This window comes from Copidosoma floridanum, unplaced genomic scaffold, assembly GCF_036245765.1.
Source record: "Copidosoma floridanum isolate Cflo_tuat_1 unplaced genomic scaffold, Cflo_Japanese_pri ptg000030l, whole genome shotgun sequence".
In the NCBI taxonomy this organism is placed as follows: Eukaryota; Metazoa; Arthropoda; class Insecta; order Hymenoptera; family Encyrtidae; genus Copidosoma; species Copidosoma floridanum.
The window spans coordinates 32,299,411-32,320,452 of NW_028321907.1; the positions used below are offsets into that span (position 1 = coordinate 32,299,411).

At 32.6% G+C, this 21,042-nt stretch overlaps 1 protein-coding gene across 1 annotated transcript in view; it reads right to left on the bottom strand.

Moving 5' to 3' along the window:
• Nucleotides 1-21,042, bottom strand: part of shot (dystonin-like protein short stop) — a 1,026,404-nt gene that overhangs the window by 165,733 nt on the left and 839,629 nt on the right. Inside the window, exon 22 of the mRNA XM_089596194.1 lies at nt 14,639-14,886. Coding sequence (XP_089452320.1) covers nt 14,639-14,886 — 248 coding nt within the window. The remainder of the gene's footprint in view (nt 1-14,638; nt 14,887-21,042) is intronic.

A 21,042-nucleotide genomic window follows, 5' to 3' on the forward strand; every position in this document is an offset into this window, starting at 1 on the left:
TTCACTGTCGTAGAAAGAGCTGTCCGGGCTCTCTCTCTCACGCACTTCTATATAGTGCAGAATCTCTCTCGTTCTCTTACGCACATACATATAGCGCACGGCTTGCTTTATAGCCAGACGTTAGTTGCCTTCGTGTGTCCACCCACATATCTAGCGCTCAGCTCGCTATTATCTGGCCTTAGTCGCTATTGTAAAGCAGTGCGTATTAACGTCCTATCGTTTGGTGACGTAGACTCTTCGCTACTGCTGTGCAGACCACTTCGTGCTCACTTGTCACTAGTTTATATAGTGAGACAATAGTGCGGTGCTGCAACCATTATAACAACTAGTACTTTTATAGGCCCTTGCTGTTCGTCGGCACGAATTTTACTGCTGCCCGCTGTGCAAATCATTCTGCTGCTTCTCGTCAGCGCGAGTTTTGCTGCCACCTGTTGTGCTGGCCATTTTTGTTGCTGATGTCCTACGTCACGAGTTTTGCTGTTGCCCGCTCTGCAGGTCATTTAAGTGACTTCTTTACTACCGTTCGTTTTTTTACTAATTATATTTGAATGTTTATTAATTTTTCTAGTTAAATTAAGCTAGCGAATCTTATTCGATTATTGACCATCTTACTAACTATAGTTATTGAAAACTTGATTATTTAATTGTGAATAAACACGCGCCATGGAGTAATTACTGATTGAAGTTCATCAACTGCGTTTAAAAGCTTAGTTTATTAGGTTTGAATCGTGATTTGTTTGCTCCCTTTTATGGGCCCTTTGTTTTGTGTATTATTTGATTTATCAAGATGGAGGATTATATTGAAAAACAAGCTGTGTTGTTTAATAAAATGAGTAAGGCCTATGTTAACTTGAAAAAACAAGGTCAAGCCAAAATGACTAGGGGCCAGGTTACGTCCAGACTCCAACAACTTAGGGATACTTATAAGTCCTTTTAAGTCAATCATGAGGAGATCTTGAGTATTTCTCCCCTATTCATTAATCATAGTTACTTTAAGGACTCTATTGCTGATTAGGTTGAGGATAGCTATTATTCCGTTCAGGGTGATTTCGAGGATTATTTATTGTCCTGTGGTGATCCAAGTCATCCTCGTCAATCTGCATCAAATGCTGGTTCTTATAATTTTTCATCGTTGCCACCCATAGAATTACCTTACTTCTCTGGTGATTTCTCGTCATGGGAAAATTTTCGTGATGTTTATAGGGCTGTACTGCACAGAAAGCAGGAAATTCCTCCTATAATTAAATACCAGCATTTAAGGGCCCATTTGAAAGGTGAGGCATCGGACCTCATTAAAAATATCCCTTTATCTAAAAAAAGGTACAATCAGGCTTGGGATACTGTTATTCACTACTATGATAACAAACGTCGTCTAGTCAATACGTATACTTTTACAGTACTCAGCTGTCAACCCATGAAAACTAACACTTGCGTGGAAACGAAACGAGTCTCTAAGGAGATGTTTGGTTCACTAGATTCGATGTTGACTTTAAAACAAAATGTTGGCGATGCAGATCTATTTGTGGCTACCGTGTTTAGTAAATTTAATTTTCAAACTAATAGGGACTGGCAGAAAACATTAGGGAGTAGTAGTGCACCTCTAACGTTGACCGAATTACGAGAGTTTATTTCATCTCAAATTTTCGCGTTGGAGTCATACACCAGTAGACCTGTCAATACCCGAATTAGTGTACCTCATGAGTAGAATAAGCTGACTTCTGTTTCACATCTGACTGTTTCTATTATTGAAATCAGTACTTCTACCACTCCACTAAACAATAGAGAATGCAAGTTTTGCCATCAGGAGCATAGTTTGACTCTTTGTAGTTCCTTTCAGGATGAGACTTGGAAGTTCAAGTGGAATTTCATTAAAAACGTCATTTCTGTGCTAATAGTTCGGAGACTCATAGTAATAAAAATTGTGAGTCTGAGTCTAGATGTCAACATTGTCAACAGCGACATCACACTATTATGCACAGAGGTGATAAATCTATTTCTCCACCACAAGTCAGGGCACCTACCTCCAAAAGTAAGGCATTAGTCTTAAATAAAGAAAATGATAAGGCAGGAATCATCTATTCTTATACTTATGTTAGTACCAATGTGCAGTCTAATTTTCAGGAAAGAGTTAAATCACCTAAAATTCTTCTTGCTACTGCTAGAATTTATCTCTCTGCCACTGATGGCTCTCGAATTTTGGTAAGAGCGTTGATTGATCAGTGCTCTCAGAGCTCTCTTATAACGAGATCACTCTATGATCTGTTGAAACTTAGACAGCATAAGGGCGACATCAACTTGTCTGGAGTAGATGGAGTCGTATCCTTGGCTACCAAAAGCTCGGTTAGTATAAAATTTCAACCCCACTTTGAATCAAATTTTGAGCATTCCGTTGAGGCTGTGGTTGTGCCAAAGATAACTACTTATCAACCTCCTGTGGATAGTAATTTGGTTGATCTGTCCTATTATGATGACATCACTTTAGCCGATCCTAAGTTTTACTCTTACGATAAAATTAGCGTGCTTCTCAATGCTTCCGTACATGCTTTAATTATTGGTCAAAAGGTTAAAAAGGCTTCTCCTGACTTACCCATTGCCTCAGCCTTTCATCTTGGGTGGTTATTGTCAGGACCTATCTTACCAACTACGTCTTGTCAAAATACTGGGCATCCCTTAGTCATGGTCAATATTGAAGAGAGTTGACTAAACGAGTTGGTTCAGAAATTTTGGGTAGTTAAGTCGCCTCCTCAACCTCGTCCTAAGTTAACAAAAGATGAGTTAACCTATGAAGAAATCATTTTCCGTTCTCATTACCGTGACAAAGATGGTGGGTACGTTGTTCGTTTACCCTTTGAAATCCAGCCAGAGCAGTGTTCTCAGTTAACAAAACAGCCCTACCAGTCAGTTGTCACAATGTTTTATCAGCTAGAACGTAGGTTTGAAAAAAATGAGCCTTTACATGAGGCCTACTCGGCCTTGATGTCTGAGTACCTGGAATTAGGATAAATGAAGGAAATTTCTTCTTAAACGGAATCAGCTGCTTTATATCTACCACATCATGGAGTTTAAAAAAATGGAAAATTACGGATTGTGTTAAATGGATCAGCTGTTTGTGGCTTAGGTATTATCCTTAATTTATTATTGCATTCTGGTGAAGGCTTACTTTCACATTTGTTTGATGTCATTCTTAAATGGCGATTCTACAAGTTTGTATTTACCACTGATACTGAAAAAATGTTTCGACAAGTCCTAGTTGCTCCAGAGGACAAAAAACATCAAATTATTTTGTGGCGTGTTAATCGGTCTTCACCTATTAAATCATATGCCCTAACAACGATCACCTATGGTTTGTCAAGTTCACCTTATCTTGTGAGTCGTGTCCTTAAGCAGCTTGCTAAAGATCACTTAGATACTCATACTCTGGCTTCACAGGTAATAAGTAAAGATTTTTATGTGGATAATTGCCTGTCTGGTGGTCATAATTTGGAGGAAGCTGAGGCTAAGTGTCAACAGTTACTTAATTTATGCAATTTAGGGAATTTTCCGTTGCGAAAATAGACTACAAATTCGTCTGAAGTGTTGAACCATATATCTGTCGAGCATTTGGTTAATACTTTACAACATCTTCATGATGAAGATGAAACTATCTCAGTATTGGGTTTAAACTGGAATCCTCAATCTGAAAAAATTGGAATTCCAGGTAACTTTGAGTAATCCACCAAAAATTTGGACGAAACTTAGTTTTTTGGCACAACTAGCCGGATTCTTTGATCCTTTAGGATAGGTTGCTCCTGCAATCATTTTTGGTAAAATTCTATCCCAATCTCTTTGGTTATTACAACTTACCTGGGATGAAGTATTACCTACCAATATAATTGAGACCTGAATTCATTGGTTAGAAAAGGCACCATTGCTCAAACAAATACACATACTAAGGTGGAATGTCTATTCTTATAGTTGTGATTCTATAGAGTTACATGGGTTCAAAGACTCATCTAAAAACGCTTATGCTGCTGTTATATATTTGCGTTTGGTTCATGAACATAAATTAAATGTTTTACTTTAACAGGCCAAAACTAGAGTCACCCCACTAAAAATTCAGAGCATACCCAGGTTAGAACTATGTGCAGCTGAGCTCTTATCCACAATGGTAAACCATTTTGTTAAAGTTGCAAACTTAAAAGGTGATGATGTTCATTTATGATCAGATTCAAAGAACGTGCGACATTGGTTATATGGTCTTCCATCTAAGTGGCCTGTTTTTGTGATCAACAGGTGTTTTCGTACACATGAGTTGACACCATACGCAAAATAGCACTATGTAACTGCAAAACAAAATCCAGCGGATATAGCTTCTTCGAATAACGACTTATTGCCTTCGCTTTGCCTTCCAGTGTCTTCATAAAGTCAAGTAAGAATCTTTGGAACCTGTGTCTTATTCAAATCCTTTAGTTAAAGCGAATACTAAGCCCCCTTTACAGGATAGTTTACCTTTAATAAATCTTAATGTCTTTATGATTATAAATACGTTACATCCAATGATATCTGAGTTGAATATGGAACTTCACTTTTTAGTTTTTCATCACCAACAGATTCATTTCGTTGCTGATTAACAAGTGTTAAAGAAAAACAAGGTGTAACGTTAGACCAAAGTTTACCCATGTCTCACTCTAGTCGTTTGCGTAATTTGAGGCCTGTTCTCAGTGACTCTTTAATTAGAGTTGGAGGTCGTATAAATAAATTGCAACTTGACCCAGCTGTAAAACACCCAATTATTATGATGGATAGAGATCATCTTACGTTTCTTTTCATAGAGTATTACCATAGACTTACCTTGTACGGGGGAGTTCAGCTGACACTCTTGACTATTCGCCAAAGTTATTGGATTCTTCGTGCAAGACAGGTTATTAGATCAGAACTTAGTCATTGTACAACGTGCAAGAGATGTATGTCCAATACTAAAACGCAGCATATGAGTGACTTGCTCAGTTCTCATGTAATTCCTTGTCCACCGTTTTAAAAATCAGGCATAGATTATGCGGGCCCATTTCCGATACGTATGACCAAACATCGTGGAAAGGGGACTCTAAAGGGATATATCGTAGTCTTCATTTGCCTTGCAATTGGGGCTATTCATCTCAAGTTAGTTAAAGATTATATATCTGAGGCATTTATTGCAGCATTTCATAGGTTTGTATCCAGACGTGGGCATTGTACAGATATTTATAGCGATCAAGGTTCTAATTTCATTGGAGCTAACACTGAGCTCAGAAAAATGTAGCATAATAGTCTTAATCATTCACCATTTATTCAAGGGTTAAATAATTTAGGTACTAGTTGGCATTTTAACCCTCCTTTCACCTCGCATTTTAGTGCTATTTGGGAATCAGTGGTAAAGTCTGCGAAATCTGAAGCGTGTAGTCGGGGAGCAAATTCTAACCGTTGTTGAGTTTTCCATACTCTGGTGTCGGATTGAGGCTTGCCTTAATTCCAGGCCACTAGTTCGTATTTTTAATGATCCTGAGGATTCAAACCCTTTAACTGCTGCACAATTCCTGATAATGAGAGCTTCATATCATGTACCAAAACCTGATTTTAGATCACAGAAAATACCACCTCTTAAGCAATGGTAGCTAATTTCTCAAAAGTTGCAAGCCTTTTGAAAAAGATGGTTGTCGGAATACCTTACCACTCTGCAGTCTAGGTCAAAGTGGTTGAACCCCCAAAGATCTTTAAAAGTTGGTGACCTTGTTCTTATAAAAAATAAGAACTCACCACCTAAAAAATGGCCCTCTAGGACGCATAGTTGGGGTGTACAATGACGCCGAGACCCTTCTCAGAGTTGCTAAAGTTAAAACGGCCAGCTCATATTTGGATAGGCCAATTCACAGATTATTTATTACGTACTATTACTGAGCTTAAATCAGATAATTAAGTTGATTTCTTCAATATCTCTAGCGTTTTTTCGTTATTTTGTTATTGTTAATCTTGGTAAGTATTAAAATCTACAATAGTAATTCAGTGTTACTCATTTAATGTTATTAATATCTTGAGAAGGTTTGATTGTAAATTACAATGATTGGCAATTGATAATTACTTTTATTATAATTAATTTAACAAACATTCATAAAAAGGAATTAAATAATTAGCATTAAGATTTTAAGGTTGTTCTCGTTTTCTTATGTTCATCGAAACTTAGTTTAAATCAATTTAATTTAATTTTGTTAAAAAATTAAAACTCAGAATCCATCATAAAACCCTGTAAGTAGATATGCGGTCTACTTTTGACAAATTGTATTATTTTTTCTCTTTAATGTTAACCTTTTAGATTGTTTTCCAATAATCAAAAGAGAACAAAAATTATCAATTAATTCTTATGTAATATTGATATTATAGTGTTTAATTGATCTGCTTGCGTTAAACTACACAAATCAATCGGAGGAGTTTGTTAGAAATTAAGCAAGTAAATTAGCGTAAGATTTTCCTGTACTATGTATGATATAAGACTCTTAATAATTAGCCAATCATAGGCGTACATAAGTCTCGTTAATGTACCAATCAGTGAGCTTCATATACACTCACTCTGTGTCATCCACTTGCCGCTGCGCAGCAGTCCGCCAGTCACGCTTGAGCACACCAGTTCGTAAATCTGCTGTCTCCGCTTACACTTATATATCGTGTATTACTTCTCCGTTCAAGTAACTTCAGTTCTAGTGGACAGTTTTATTTATTGCATTAGCTTAGATATGAATTTACTTGCGCAGAACATATAGTCAGGTGGAGCCACATATATAATATAAGGGACATTCCACGTCAACGCAAACGCTCAAAAAATAGATTTTGCTTTTATCTAGCGCAATCAATAGTACTCATCAAGAAAACAATCCTCTAATTTTCTCAGATTTTTTGACCTACCTCATGACCGTCAGTGACGGTCACAAAATCGGAATTTTTCTCTCTAGACCGAAAATTATTATTTTTTCTCTGGAAAATTAAAAAAAAAAGTACAATATAGGGGTAGTTTTCAATGTATTTTTTCGCGTAGATTAAGATGAAAATATTAAAAAAATGTTTGGGGGTGGTTTACACCCCTAAATGGACATTTTCAAGTTTAAAATCGAAATTTCGAAAAGTATGCCATGATTTTTTTTTTATTTATTTTTTTTTTTTTTAACTTTTTTGATTTCCTTTCAACTCGTCAAAGTTGCATAATGGGCGTCATCCGTTTACTTGCCCAAAACAAAGGTTGAGGGCAAAACTCCATGAATTTACCATTATTTCTTGTTGCATAACACAAAAATAATCGAGTTTGGTATGTATTCCTACGTTTTTGAGGTCGCTGAATACGAATCAAGGGTTAAATTTTCAAAAAACAAAATGGTGGATCCAATGTGGCAGCCAATTTTTGTAAAATTCAAAAATTTTCAAATTCTAAAAATACTACTGTAATCTACATCAAATTCTACGTAAAGAATGTGTTTTATATATTTTTTATTAAAATCGCCACTACAGAGAAAAAAATTCATTCAATTTTCTTCGTTGATTGATTCGTAATCAGCGACTTCAAAAACGTAGGAATACATACCGAACTTGATTATTTTTGTGTTATGCAACAAGATATAATGGTAAATTCATGGAGTTTTGCCCTCAACCTTTGTTTTGGGCAAGTTAACGGGTGACGCTCATTATGCGACTTTGACGAGTTGAAAGGGATTAAAAAAATTTGAAAAATGAAAAATAAAAAATAAAAAAAAATTATGGCATACTTTTCGAAATTTCGATTTCAAACTTGAAAATGGCCATTTAGGGGTGTAAACCACCCCCAAACATTTTTTCAATATTTTCATCTTAATCTACGCGAAAAAATACATTGAAAACCACCCCTACATTGTACATTTTTTTTTAATTTTCCAGAGAAAAAATAGTGATTTTCGGTCTAGAGAGAAAAATTCCGATTTTGTGACCGTCGCTGACGGTCATGAGGTGGGTCAAAGAATCTGAAAAAATTAGGGGATTGTTTTCTCGATGAGTACTATCGATTGCGCTAGATAAAAGCAAAATCTATTTTTTGAGCGTTCGCGTTGACGTGGAATGTCCCTTACATTATATATGTGGCTCCACCTGACTATATGTTCTGCGCACTAACACCCTGTTTATTACTCAAAATCACAACATCAATTTGGTCATTTTTTTTTTAAGTTTCTAACTATTGTACGTGGCGTGATCAAGGTGTTATTTAATTTGTGTACACAACAATTACTAAGACATAAAGTTATATAAGGTAATTGCTAACTAGTTTCTTACGACACGCAATCATTTATTCATCAAAAAAAAAAAAAAAAAAATGCACAGTAAAATACCTTGGGTTACTGAGGATAATTGACATTTAATTCAAGTATAACGACAGACTCCAAAATTCTGTAGAGTAGGTATGCAGCATCAAAATAGTAGCGGCTACTAAAAATTACACTATTTTTACATTAAAAGTTCTTGGTATTTATAAAAATATAGTTTTTGTATGACTACTTTTTAGATCATCGATTATTTTTAGTAAATTGTTTTTAAGCTATTGCATAGCTTTTATCGTGGGCTTTGAGCGCGGCGACCGAATGAAGAAATTCTGTAACGAAAAAACCGTAACACCCCTCACTCCGCCTACCATGTAACTCTGCCGAGCAGATCGTGACGAGCTGCTGCAAAATCGGATGAACACGTAAACAGCTGTTTGTGAGAAAGTATGTAGGTGTATAGGTATCCACCATTTCTTTATAATGCTACAGTGGCGCACATGCGGTGAGTGTGGCAGTGTTCCCGAGTGCAGAAGAAAACTAAAAGTGACCGTGTCAGCTTACCATCACTGAAACTAACACCAGGCGTCGCTAAGTTGGTGGCGCGATTAAATCGGGCAGCGCAAGATTTGAAAATAGAAACCCTCATAAATAGAATGTAAACGCGATGAATTCGGTAATCCCGTAACCTGATCAATTGGAATATTAATGTTCAACCTGATTAATAAATTAATTATTTAATTGTTAAATAATATTTTGTTTGAGTATTTTACATCATACATTAAAAAACATTTCTATATCATTGTAAATACTAATTTGCTCTAAGATTATATTATCACGCAGTGAGTAAGAATTACTTTATCCAAACGTCCTTGTGGCTTACTAATATTTCTCCGCTAAAAAAAGTTTAATTACATGGTATAGTGATATACACGGCAAAAAGAGAATGCACACAAAATTAAGTATACTTTAAAAAAGTAAGTATAAAAAGTATAAATATATAGGTAAGTATACTTATATTTCAGGTTAACTATTAAAATTATTAGTGTTATAATCTCTAGTAATATTTCGTAAAACTCACTAATTTATTAGTATTATTATTATTATTATTATTTATTATGTAACTACGTACAAGTGTGACATCTACAATTTAAGTGACTATTCGATTAAAATGTTACTGGTAAGGCAACAAGAAAGGATTTGAAATATTCAATCATATTTTTTACAATAAATTCTTAATGATATTAGATTTTGCGATTATCTTATTTTTGTAGTATTGACATGTCAAATATTAATCGATCATTCTCTCTGGTGGTTAAAACTGACCATCTTTAACCGTTTCACGAGCTGTGAAAACTTTTCTTATCGGTTACTATCAAAAAGTGTAACTTGAATTAATATCGAAGAAAAAAAAATACTGCATAGATAAAAAATAAATAAATAATTATAATTGCATAAGTTGATAAAAAAAGCTATGCAATAGCTTTACCGCGGCAGTACCCGAGTGCAACACGTCTGGTTTCTTTATATTAAAGAGGGTAGAACGCATTTGGTGATTAGTTATTGATTGACTATAACTAGGAAAAATTAATTAAAATAACTAGCCAACCTAGATTTTAAGTAACGATTCTCAAGAGTGTTTGATTTGTTAGGATTCCTTTTCGAAAAAATAAAGAGACAAACTAAAATGTAATTGAACAGTTTGACCATTTATTAGTATTTTATTGATATGTAAATAATCAAACTCCTAATAAATGGTGCAGAAAATAAAGATCATCAGGTTTATTTGTATTTATCACTTCAGACAAATAATCAATTTTACAACTAAAAAGCTTATACCATCAAGAGCATTTAGTTAAATTGTAATAAATTTTTGAGATTGAAATGATTTATTTAAGAACTAAAAAAGCAGAATCTTTGAAGTGTAGTGTTTTATTTAGACTCATTGCTTCAGGATGAAAAAATTATTTTGTCATCAAAATACAATCAAAAGTTTTAGGTAACTGTGTATTAAACGCTTTATATTGCATTTGTTTATTTGACAGTTGAAATTCCGTTTACTCCGGTATATTGGTTAAATGAGCATAGAACGCATGGGATCCAAATTCACTGAAAAATTATGAGTTTAGAGTCAGCTGTAATATTTTAGAAAAATGTGAGTTTATTTCATGTATTCTCTATTAATAATACAGTTGACATATATGAGGAATATAAATTACTTATTTAGAGCAGAATCGCTTCATTTTTACAAATATCGCTTAAGGTAGTCTGTTGGGTCACCAGTATAAATACAAAGTTTCTTAGTAACTTAAGTAGCTCTTTTTGCCTGTATTTGAAAAGTCTCACTTGAACCTGTGTTATAATTTTAAACTTGCATTTTCATTATGTCAAAAATCAATGTGGTAGGAATATTTTTTTATAATTTGTTCCGAAAAAAAAATTTTTAATTTATAACATACATTTTTTCCAAGGAAGCTGAAGTTAAAAAGTGGTGGGTGATAGACTACCTCAACTATGTTTAGTCAACACAATGATTCGTATTTGTTTTGTTACTTGCAGAAGTTACATGCTCACTGCCTTTATTCGTGAAAAATCTCGTTTGGAAAGTCACTTTTCCCAAGCCTTCTAATGGGCTGATAGGTTAGGCAGCTTGTAAACTCACTTCTAATTTTTATAATACCATGGTGTTAGTGTGCTATCCTGTGCTATAAAATTTTGGCATATCTCTAGATATCACCATAACATTTTACTTTCGATATTGTAGTACCTTTGTATGTTTGTGCCCAAGGTTTAAACAACGTTCTTCTCTCCAGGGGTAAAGTCGTACTTTGCACCCATCAAAAGTGAATATACTTTTATCTAAGATGTATTCTTAAGCTATAAATAATTTATAAATATATTTATTGACTTTACTTCTGAGACCAACCAATTTATACTAGTATTTATTTAACAATTACTTATAGCACAAAAAATACTAAAAATTTATGAAACAGTTAAGTAATGTACATAGAAAATATAAAAAGTTAAATATTTTACTCTAATCTATAATATTTCTAACATCAAAAAAAACTAATGAGAGTAACAGGGTATAAATGTTAAATCAAAACACATGATAGAGTTATGTGTCTATCTGATTTGTATAAGGCATGCGGAGCAAGAAGGAATGTAGAAAGCTACGACTAAAATGTTAGATAAGAGGAGAAGTGAAAAAACATTTCTAATAATGGAAAAATCAAAAATTTTGAACCTCATTTAATGGGTAGGCTGTAAAGGTTCTGCGAGGGGTCCACGAAGGAACTTATAAAAACAGTTCAAAAGTCGTACAGGCGAATGGGGCATACAGGAGAATAGTGCGTTACTTTTACAATAAAAAAGCATTAAAAGTTATCATAATTTCACCTTTAATAATAAGTACTTGCAGTTGAAAAAAAATGGGCAGGGAAAAAGGGGGTAAAAAAAAATGAACTATATTAAATAGAAAATATCACGGTCTATATCTTTTCCTCTCTTGCCATTTGTGTGGTGAATCCTTGGCATAATAAAATAGCTTTCAAATTTAAAGTATGCGTATGCGTGTGTGTGTGTGTGTATCTATGTGCGCGCGCGAGCGCACGTAAAGGAAAAAAAAGAAAATAGCCAAGCCCTACATATTTGTTTATAAAAAAAATGATGTATAAAATATCAAACTAATAATGAAAAGTAATAGTTATTATAAGAATAATAACAGTATTTAAGTTTAGAATGTTGTAGAAAATAGGTTAATAGTAGTGCTGTACAATCAACAACTTTATATATATCCAGTATAAATATTAAATCGTCCACATAAAAGAAACTTGCAAAAACACTTAAAAAGTTTATTATAGAGAGTACGATGCAATAAAAAAAAAAAAAAATGCTGAAAACAAAAAATTATTTGATAAAATATTAAATAATATTATTACACAATATGTTAATCCAGCTGTCCAGATTTATAAAAAAAAGCAATCTCCTTTCTTACGGTATACCACATTTTGTAATTTTATTCATCGATTTTGTACAGAGTAATAAATAACTCCGCAAAGAACAAGGGATTTAAAAAAAAAAAAAAAGATATAACTTCTATTACTAGCATTTAATTAAGTGAGTTAAATGAAAAAGGATGCAAAAGTAATCAATAAAATAAAAAAAAGTAAAGTCTGACAGTTTTTATAAATTAAAGTGGATTTAGAAATAACGAAAATGGTACTTAAATAAAAGAGGTTTGTATTATATGTAAATATGTAATGAGTAGTACATTTCCTGAAAATACAAGATGATAAATGAAAGCTTTTACCTGATCTAAAAGAAACATTTGAACAAGTTCACAAGTCCTAAGGGAATAAGTCTGTTTAGAAATTATTGCCATTAGGAAGACAACAAAACAATTTCCGATACAAACTTCACATACAATTACATGTTACTTGAAATTAATTCTTAAATATATTTACTTAAAAAACAATAAAACATCATGCACTGTGGCTTTTCTAAAAAATCAACAACAAACACATGTAATAACATGAATTTCTAAAACTTCTTTAAAAAATAGGAAAAAACAAGATAAAAACTACTTATGTACTTTAAATCGGAAGCGCAATAATGTTTGTCATTATATTCTAATTACAGACTTAGATTACAGTGTACACCGAGGAAAATATTTGACTGATACAGCTCAAAGGTGCGGGTCATTGGAGTTCAAAGCAACATAAAATTCTGTGAACGAGTACCATGTGACAAATACTATACAAAATTAAGGAAATTAAGAACATATACTGTATTTAAGTTCATGTTTAGCGGAAATTCATTAGTCGAACAGATAAAGAGATAAAAATGAATTTGGAACTAAAATATTTAAATCATGAAAATTTCCAGGCTCACCTAGTCATCATTAAAAACTTTAAAAAAGGTATAATAGTCATGTTTCTCAAAAATATCTTCTCAAATAGTGGTGCATAAAATGAATACATCCTTAAATTTTCAGAAATGTTCAAGTTTAATGTGAAGATTAAAATTATTGCTGGTCAACTAAAAAGTATGTCATCATTATACAACAGTTTATACAAGATAGTTATCGGCATTATTCTATATTTTGTGCAGTAAAAATTAACATAGTTAGTCTTTGACATTGAAATAAACAATTTATCAAAACAAACTTTTAAAAAAAAAGGCATTTATACCGACAGGCTTTTTTTTATAAAAAATGTGATTTTTTATTCGAGTATGAAAAAATTAATTAATCATTTATCAAGAATAAATTAAATAAATTAGATAAAACGAATAACATTGTATTGTTTAAAGTGCATAGTTAATAAAATAATATAGGATAAATATCTGCAGTTAAAATATTTTTAGTGATTGAATTGAAAAAAAATTTGTCTTTCATGAGTGATCAAGTAATCATTTAATCAGTTCATGGTCACTTGCTTCTTTTAAATTGTTTTTTCTAGTGGATGACAGTGGCGGTAACGGTGCAGCAGCACCAGCTACAAAATGATTGAAAAGTCTACATGAACTAATCTATTAAATTACTGTATTGATATATTAATACTAGTTAATATCTTGTTATCATGTAATTAAAAAAATTTAGAATGACGCTGTTTAAACATTTATCAACTCATTTGTTAACGATAAAATACGTTGATTATTATACAAACAAGTTACTATCTTACATTGTCGATTAATATTATTGAAAATGATCATTAAAACTTTTTTATCATAATTCTTATAATGAATTAATAATTGTAATGATAATCAAATTTAAAAAAAAAAAGTCAATCAAAGTCATCGAAAACTTCATGTCTTGAAAGTCTTTTTCGCCATATGTTTTATATACATGATATACATTATACTTACGCTCTTACGATATTTCTACATGAGCAAAAGGGATGTCTAAAAGTAAAATATAATTTAAATTTTTGTTAATTTTGGAAACACGTTAACAGAGTTTTTTTGTAAATCTTCATGGATACACAATAAATACATACTGATGCACAGATATGTGCACACTAACACGTAGACGTGCTTACATACACTTACCAGTATAAAACTTTTGGTTATTTATTAAGCTAAGTACTCAATTTATAACGAAATTCTTTTTCGAAGCTGTTGTAGCTATCATGTCTTGAATAGTTGTTTAGTAAATTTTTTTTATATTATGTTCCAAGAAAGTTTTTTATGTGAAAAGAAACTACAACAAACAAACGTACAGTATGCACGAACGCAAATCAAAATAATACACAGACTGTTGACTTAAACTACAACGCATTTTAACCAACTACAGAAAAATAATACTATAAAATAAGGATTTAGAAAATGAAATGATTTCTTAGTATACGTACGTAAATGATGCTAGTCTGCCTTTGAAGAACCTGCGACTATCTTTAATTGGCTTAATATGCTTCGTCTTACAAACACGATCAACCTCATTCTGTCGTTTGGCTGTATTTTCCATAAATTCGCGGTGTTCAGAAATGAGGGCATTAATAACAACTTTATCGTCAGGTAACAATTGAGGTTCCAAAGAAGTAAGAGTTTTTTCTAATCCTTCGAGCCACGTAAGAAGATCATCTAACAAATTTTCTAAATCCTACGGAACAGAACTAAGTCAGTAATGAATTGACGTTTAAAAAGCATAAATATTTGTATAATAATCAGAGAAAATTTACAAAAGTTAAAAATTTTTAAAGGTGCTTGCATTTTGTAACAACTTGTACAATGAATTTAATTCATGTTGTCATTGCCATCGACATCACCTTTACGATTATAATCGTAACTGTAATTCACATTTGTGATAGCATTAGAGTCGGATAACTCACATGTGTAAGAGGAAGTGCTGTAAGCTCAATTTATAGTTTGGGTCAAAAGCAAAAAAATAAAACTGATTTAAAACTGAATTATATGCTATGAGATATAGCCCTACTTTGAAAAGAATTAACAAGTTATAAGTTATTTTTCACCATATGTTATTTTAATATAGACTCACACGAATATTTTTTTAGAAAAACACTCATTTTTAATTAGTCGCAGTATTCTTAGATTCTCTTTTTCTTAGATATAAATGTGATATTTTAATAGGTATAGAAGTAACTATTGATTGATACAATCATATATTTATTATCATATCAATTGGCACAGTTTATAGATGTCGATACTTATTAAAATAAGCACTCTCAGATCTATCTATGTCCTTTTTGATAACAAATATACTCAAGATTGACGATTAAACTTTAATTGTTTTTTCTAATATCTGAATATAAATGTAATTTTAATAGGTATTCAAAAAATTTCGACATATTTATTACCGTATCAATTAGCACATACAGGTGATGGTACCAATTGAAGTAAGCACTCAGACCCATTCATAGCCTTTTTAATAACAAATATACCTATAGCTTAATTATTAAAAATTAAAATTCAATTTATTTTTTTTTCAAGAGATTTAAAAAAAAAATTAGAAACATTCATCTCCTTTTCCTAATGTATAAATATATAGTTCACAGTTTTTAATAAAATTAAACACTTTTAAAAAGTTTGTTCTAGAAAAATTTAAAACATAAATGGGTACACATATATAGGTGTATGTCGTTAAAGAGGAACCATTTTTTTTATTCAAGTTCAATAATTTTTATGCACAAAGATTAACGAGAAAGTTGGAGATACTAAACACGATCTAATATACGTTTATGAGACTTTTACGATACCATTTTTTTTACTGCTGTACCTCATGATATAAGATTTCACAACATTGGTATCTGTTTAATTCACAAGAAACATATGAAAATACGATGCTTTATAGTAAGAACTTTTAATTGTAGACGAAACTTATATCTTTTCTCTAAGTAATTTTTACCTCAGTTTTTTTACCGGGTTACTGCGACAGCCTACTGGCCTAGACCCCATGGCCACCTACTCACCATTTACGTGTGGGGGTGTATAGCAACATCTATTAACTAAGTATCTAACTTATATCTAACTTATTATACCATGGGCACAGCAGAAATATTTCTGGTGAAACTGTAGTCACAAGTTTCCAGTTAAGCTGAAACTCTCTGCATCAACCCACAATAGCATTCGAATCACTCTTCACCATGTAGCATTTTCCCGGAGGACAACCCATATCCCAGGACTTCTACTCCTTTCTAGTTCAGTCAGTGCTCTCATATGAGATTGACGCGAATTAGCATCCTCGAAGGAGCCTCATATTTCAGAGACCATACCTTATCAGTAACGTCCACATTCCCTGCACAACGCCTCGTATCGGTTTTTATTAACCCCTATCTAAAGCCTTAAGACTATTTCGTATTAACCCAGGCCTAAAGATCTGTGATGAACCCGTACTGAAACGACCAGAGTTAATAGGAAAATTGTCCAATAAAATTACAGTCATAGAAAAAATCTGCATTCATCAGAAATTGTACCCACGACCCCTAGACCGATATTACATCAGTACTAAGCACGCTTACGACTAAGCCAATACCATCTCTCAATTTTTTTCTTAGTTACTGTTCTTAACAACTCAGTTTCCTTATACTTATTGTCACAATAATGTAATGTTAAACTATACAGAGAATTTTTCCACTAAGCAAGTTTAGGAAATTGTTTCAGCTGAGTGATACATGGAACATAAACCAAAAACTTTGATTTTGTATGTACTATCAATTTGTACTTTGTGACTGAGCTACAGTTATAAATAGTCTGTACGATTTTTCCACAAGCGCCCTTAGTTATTTCTTACTTATAAAGTATAAATCTTATATTTTTTGTTGGTAAGGTATTGACAAAAAGTATTAGGACTTAGGACAATAACAGCGGATGCTGAAAATCTGAAATTCTGCTAAGGCTGTATGGAAGGCCTAGGATGTAGATACGAAATTGAATGCCAGGATCAAGGGTTACTACAGGTACGAGAGTTTAAAGTCAAATTGAATACTACAATATAAAAGACACAAGATTTACTAAATAATTAGATTTGGCGAAATCTTTCATTAATCCGACTTGGATATTGTAAGAGCTGGCGTCAGCTACAACAGCAAAGCAGAAACAGCTCAATTCAACTGACACAAGGTGCGAAAAATGCCACTAATATGATGTCTAAATGAGCAACATCTGTTACTTCTGATCTTAAACTTATTCTAAAATTAAAATTTTTTCTGAACCAAATGCAATACCATTTAACTAAATTATTTTGCAATTTAGGAGGCTTTTGCTTAAATGATCTCGTTATTATTATGATTATTTTTTTTTAACATTTCATCAGATTTTTGGTATTACTTATAAAAGGAATAAGAATAATGAGACAAAAATAAAGATAAATATTAACCACTATGGTGGAAATGAAAAAAACTCTGTGTAGTAATCAATTTTTAGGTTTTGATTTCTCACTTTCTCTAAGTAACGCTTTAACACTCAGTTTAGTTGTAACGTTTAAAATACCATGTAAGTTCTTTATGCTGTAAGAGTTTGAAGCTGTGTTAAAAGTATTAAATATTGTTAAATAGGTAGAGAACAATACGATCAATTGAGGTTTGAAGATTTACTTAGGCAAATGCGCAGGATAACGACAAATAACAGGACCATTAATCCTTCATACTTAACGTAAAAGCAGACATATTTTTCGTTTGCCACAAGTACTTCACATAGCATAAAAAAATTTTAGTAATAAAAGTAAATAAAAATCAGTGAAGTTATTAATTCTAAGTGAAATTGTAAGCAGAAGCTGAAACTAATAGTTATATCTTTCAGTAGATCTTAATTGAGACATTAATAGCTTTTCATTACGGCACCGCTAATTCAAGTATACCATTGTATTTTATTAATTATGAATTAAAAAGTCAGCAATCATTAGAAAAATATGGCTTGAAAAAAAGTAAATACTATTTCTTGAATAATACTAAAGTAGTAAGGGAAAGCTTTTTCCAGACAGTTTCATAGATATGTGTCATACTACTGGCACCAGAGGCGTGGCCGAGTGTCTGTTTTTCGCAGGCGTTATATGACAGAAAAGGAGGAGAATTCAAACTAATTACACAATAACCCCGAAAATTTGTAATTCATGACACTCGGTTTCGCGCGTAATTTAAATACAATTACCGACATTGCTTGGCCGGTAACAATAATTTTTTTGCAGACATCACGTGACCCAGCGAGGTACTAACTAAAATTTTATAAATTTAAAAGTGAAAAAAATTGATTGTTTGGTAAAGGGAAAGGTTATTAAAATAAAATCAATTTTTAATTTATTAAATACATATATTTTTGGAAATACACACTTTAAAGTTTACCTATATGCTCATTTAAAAATGCGCTATTCTATGATTATACTTAGGCTTGCTAGTTTGAGTACATGTATTGCTTACAATACGACTATTTCTATAATTCTGACCCCTGGTGATACGATTAAAAGAAGTTACAGCTGTTTTATCGTTAGTGCGAGTATCTAATAAAAAAAATTATTCAAATATGCCTAAAGAATAGTTGTTGTACGTAAAAAATAGAAAATCAATGCAGTCATTTCCGCAAACGCTAGAATTAATATTTTTAAGCTATTGTACATTCCGATGATAAGTAACACAATTTCTTTTGAGTCTATCGATGTGATACCATGGGAGGCAGACCATAGCTGTCAAAGTACACTCCATGACCTTCAATATCAACATATATAGCTACCCAATGCATGTCTGGTTTGGAACTTTCATCGCATTAACTATGAGAGCACACGGTCTCGCCCAAACAAAAGGTAACTGATCCATAAGGAATACTTTAGCCATCGCTGCATGTATACTGCAAAAAGACCTATGTAGTTGTAACGAGTTCATTATAAAAGATGTTTGAATTTTTATGAGTTGAAATCCACAACTACTTAACGATTTAAGTCTGTTTCCAATATGATGTCAAATTTAGCATATAAAACGCAATTTATAGTTTTTGTAAGAGCCATCTTAAAGCGTCCTTCTATTCGTACTGCACCATTCTTTACTAAATTTCAATGACAGAAAAAATGCAAGGAGAGATTGAGCGTAAGATTAAATGCAAATAGACAATACCTATTGGGATATTCTTTTCTGTAAATACTATTCCCCTCATTCATGTAATAGATCCCGGTGCTCGAAAATAAAGTATGATATGCTTCTACGTATATAGGTTTACTTCCTGTAAATGTCAGTTGTAGCGGCTTACGAGGGACTTGTACGCCGTCAACGTATAACAACAAAAATTTATAAAATAATTTTGAAAGTTGAAAGGATTTATCTTTCGATCCCTATTAAATGCTTTGTTGTCAACAGAACCTAAAATAATTCTTTTCGGAAGCTGTCCAAGGATAATATTATCTAAACAGTTGCCGTTTATACCACCAAGAAGGGTACAAGATTTGACTTCGAAGCACGTAATTGGATATTTTGCCGTAGCGTTTGCCAGAGTTTGGGCGTGAGCAATAAAAACTGTAGGGCTCACTTTTACTCGCTGAATAAGAAGTGCAGCCTCAGTAAAGCTGACAGAATAATTTTTCTCTGAAGCATCCATGAGACGAAAAGCATGTTTTGAGTGTACTAGACGTAAACAAACTTCGACTCCGTTTAATAATAATTTACCCTGATTGAATATGTCACAATGTAAATGATCCTTTAAGTCTATGGTCTTTACTTCTTTTAAATATTCTTCACACTGAGTAAGAACTAAATTTATTTTTGAGCTAGGTAATTCATCCATTCCACAAGTGACATCTATTTTCCAAAAATTTTTTGACCATTGCGATGATTTTGCACCAGGACCGTAATTTAAAAGCATTTTAATGTATGCTCTGTAAGGGTAAGCATTATTTGAAGGAGTCACGAGTTTTTATTTAAAAAAAAGTTAACCTAGTTAAAAAACGAGTTTACTAAAATTGTTTACGAGAGCTACAAGAGCATCACCATCCTTGTCGTACGGTATCAATTTGACATTCACTTTGAGCATTATATGGGCCAAGTCAATGTAATTCTCGTTTTGAGAACTGATAACGAATTTTATGGGGCTCTCGTCACTTAACGACGAAAAAGGTTTGTAATGCACCCATCGATTAGTTTCCAATGCTGTCTGTGTGATGAAAACAGAAAATAAATTCAACTTGCTTTTCAGGCAAGGGTCCGTATGACTGTGTAGGAATGACGTGACTATCCAAAAATATCTACAGGTCTTGGATTTTAATTTTTTACTACCTTTTCCCTTGTTTTACGATCAACTTTTTTTACTTTGCTGTTTAGTTTTATCTTCTTACGATTTTTCTCACGTGCCCCTATTATTCGTTTGGCTATTTTCAATCGAATTTTTTTTCTGTTTTTTCGCACTTTTTAACGTGATGTTTACACCACCGCTTCTACGCCAAGACTGTGCTCTTTTTTTATATGGTAAAGCATTATATCCTGATCATTCATCAGCTTTACAATTTTTACTGTAGCTTTACGTTTTAAATTTTTACCAGATTTGTTTACCCGATTCTTGAATGCATGCTTAAACAGTATATTGTTCTCTTCAACATCGTCAATCATATTCACTTCCGCTCGTAAAGCTTCTTTTCCAGCGGTACGAGCACCTCTTACTATGTAAGGCACAGCACTCCGAAATAGTCCAGTAAAAAAAAGCCTAATCCATGCCCTCTCTGTATATACGACCCTGCAAACACATGCTTGACTCCTCTCCCTCCTCCGTGCTGTGTATGATACCCCTCGTAAAAAATCATCTTCTAACGACTCGTTAAAAAAAAAAC